At 35.8% G+C, this 2,892-nt stretch overlaps 1 protein-coding gene across 2 annotated transcripts in view; it reads right to left on the bottom strand.

The window, feature by feature from the left end:
- Positions 1 to 2,892, bottom strand: part of LOC110464690 (DNA topoisomerase 3-alpha-like) — a 38,025-nt gene that overhangs the window by 16,938 nt on the left and 18,195 nt on the right. For both annotated transcript variants that reach the window (XM_021520035.1, XM_021520036.1), the window contains 2 exons: positions 1,906 to 1,960; positions 293 to 367 (listed from right to left, as the gene is read on the bottom strand). In XM_021520035.1, the coding sequence (XP_021375710.1) occupies positions 293 to 367; positions 1,906 to 1,960 (130 nt within the window). The remainder of the gene's footprint in view (positions 1 to 292; positions 368 to 1,905; positions 1,961 to 2,892) is intronic.

Below are 2,892 nucleotides of genomic sequence, written 5' to 3'. Positions count from 1 at the left end.
CTGGGCCTACATACCACAGTATAACCCTCTGGGCATAAGTACCACGGTATCCCCCACTGGGCCTACATACCACAGTATTACCCTCTGGGCCTACGTACCACAGTATCCCCCACTGGGCCTATGTACCACAGTATCCCCCACTGGGCCTGCATACCACAGTATAACCATCTGGACATAAGTACCACAGTATCCCCCACTGGGCCTACATACCACAGTATAACCCTCTCGGCATAAGTACCACAGTATCCCCCACTGGGCCTAGGTACCAGTGTTCCCCTATGGGTCTACGTACCACAGTATCCAGCGGCTGAGGCCTCCACTTGCTTTTACTTTTACACTTGATATCTTTCACTGTTGCAGTAGGATTCTGATAAAAAGAAAACACCTGCATGAATGTATCATTAAAAAAATTAACCAAGAACAAGGGTATTATGTACCTGTCAAACTGTGCTGAAAGTGTGTAATGCCAGGTCTGTGTGATAGAAATGTTTGTATTATCAACTCTTTTTCTTTCGTTCCTGTGGGATTGTATGATAGAACTGTTTAGGCCAAGAAAAGTGTGTAAGAAATTTCTACTTGTCACCTCATTTCATTTGCATGATGCACGATAGGACAAAACTGAGGTGATGTCATGAAATACAGGAAACTCTCATGCCATGATGCCAATGTGATTAAATTTAAAACTAACATTAAGTTTTGGTTATATAGGTCAGAAAGATAAGGATAATTTTCTTGCACATACAAAGTTCACTGAAATGGGGTATGGTATGCTAGTTCACGCTGACCATTTCTCCACCCCCCCCCCAAAAAAAAATTGGGGAAAAATTGGTACATTTATTTTGAAATTGATTTTCAGTCAAAAAGATTTCTCTAGTTTCTGAGCTTCTGGCAATTTGAACCAGAAAAAAATATTTTTCATTACCAAGGGTATAGAAAGGGGAAATCCTATCTTGAGTTTTTTGAATTGAGACAAAACCCTTATACGAAACTCTAGGTAAGCCTTGGGTTTTACTCAGTTTGAAAACCTTCTGGAGAATTTCCCTATCCTACACTCCTGGGCATGAAAGAATCATTCCTATAATGTGTTTTATACAACTGGATTGTACTGAAGTTTTATCATTTCAGAGTTTAATTAAATTTAGAAACAATGTCATATTATTAACAATGACAATCTTGACTTTGGAGGTAGAATCCTGAAACATGACCTCATTCAAGTTATCTAAGTACTTTCAAACAGGTGTGCGATGCTGGTATGATATTGGTAGGCTATTGCATTGAATTCTGAGGAAATGGTCTGGAGAAGCAAACACCCAAGAATTGTGACCTTGATATTGATCATATGATTCCAATAAGTTATGTAACAATCTACCACTTCAATCTATATTAGTATGCAAGGTACAATTAATTTTCTGTTTTCAGCCTTCTGATGTGTCTGTCCATGAGCCTGACTTTTTACCTTGTGATTTTGGAAATTGCCAGAATATTTGTATAGTGTATTTTCCTGTGCTATTAAGGACCTGGCTGTGCATAATCAAATACATGTACATGTATACTAAAACTGTTTTCCTTCCATACACCCTGTATATCTTTGAATACTTTCAGAACAGGTTGATATCTTATTTCAGGAGTGAAGAGTTATCAACCAGAATAGAAGATAGATTTTCGTCAGTTTGCTGTCTTTAAACTTTTATGTTGTGATTCTTTATCCAAAGTTAGTTGCCAAGAGTGATTTCAAGATGTTCATATCAAGGCACTAATTCACACAACAATTGAAACTATTTCTTCATTAGTAATCATAAACTAGCAATTGTTTTATTAAGAAAGTCAAAACTACTGAAAAATAAATGGTCACTTCTACAATAACATGTTGTCTAATAGAAACTGAAACAAAAGAAATCTACTCACCTCAGTGCAGTGTTCATATAAAACCAGACAAGCAGTGTTGTCAAAAAGGCGCACCCTAAAAAATAGCATCAGTTATATGCTGAATGGCTACACAATAGTGAACCTTATCTGTATAAAATATGTCTAAGTCTACCATGCTGGCGATGTGATGACACCTAACGGCGATGTGATGACACCTAATGGCGATGTGATGACACCTAATGGCGATGTGATGACACCTAATGGCGATGTGATGACACCTAATAACCATATATTATTGGACAAGAATACATCTGCATGATATTTTCCAACAAACCATGCACAATGCTCTTCTGAAAGCCTTCAANAACCATATATTATTGGACAAGAATACATCTGCATGATATTTTCCAACAAACCATGCACAATGCTCTTCTGAAAGCCTTCAATGCATTTCAAAGGACCATTGTATGACTAATCTTGGTGATTTAGCTTTGTTGAGTGACGGTTCATAAGTCCATATCTAAATCTTTCCACACCCATCTACATTACAGTTGTAAATATCGGCAAATCAACAACATGAAAATGAGGACACACATGTGAGAAATGTTAACACACACAAAAGAAGAGCCTAGTTTAAACATACATTTGTATTTAATTAGGGTTTGAAAAGTTATTAACACAAGCTGAAGGTTCATTCCTTCATTAGTTATTATTTTAGAACATTGTATTTGTAACCAACTACATTTATTGCACTAAATCCTTAATGGTATGTAAAATATTGGAATGAAATTACCAGCATTATAGTTATTGTTTTCTTTAATAAGGGATATATACTGATAGTCCCCATGTTTCTGAGAAAGATTTTTGGGTCATTTTAGATCATCAATAGAAAGAAAATGCTTTATCAGTATTTATCATCACTTGAATCATCTTTTTAGAAAAATTATCATTATGCATAAAATCAGTCAATAATAGTGAAACATGATTTGATGAAAACACTTTCCACTTTTTTTACCTTGAAATCTG

This window comes from Mizuhopecten yessoensis, unplaced genomic scaffold, assembly GCF_002113885.1.
Source record: "Mizuhopecten yessoensis strain PY_sf001 unplaced genomic scaffold, ASM211388v2 scaffold11021, whole genome shotgun sequence".
Lineage (NCBI taxonomy): Eukaryota > Metazoa > Mollusca > Bivalvia > Pectinida > Pectinidae > Mizuhopecten > Mizuhopecten yessoensis.
This window is presented reverse-complemented; position numbering and strand designations above follow the sequence as displayed.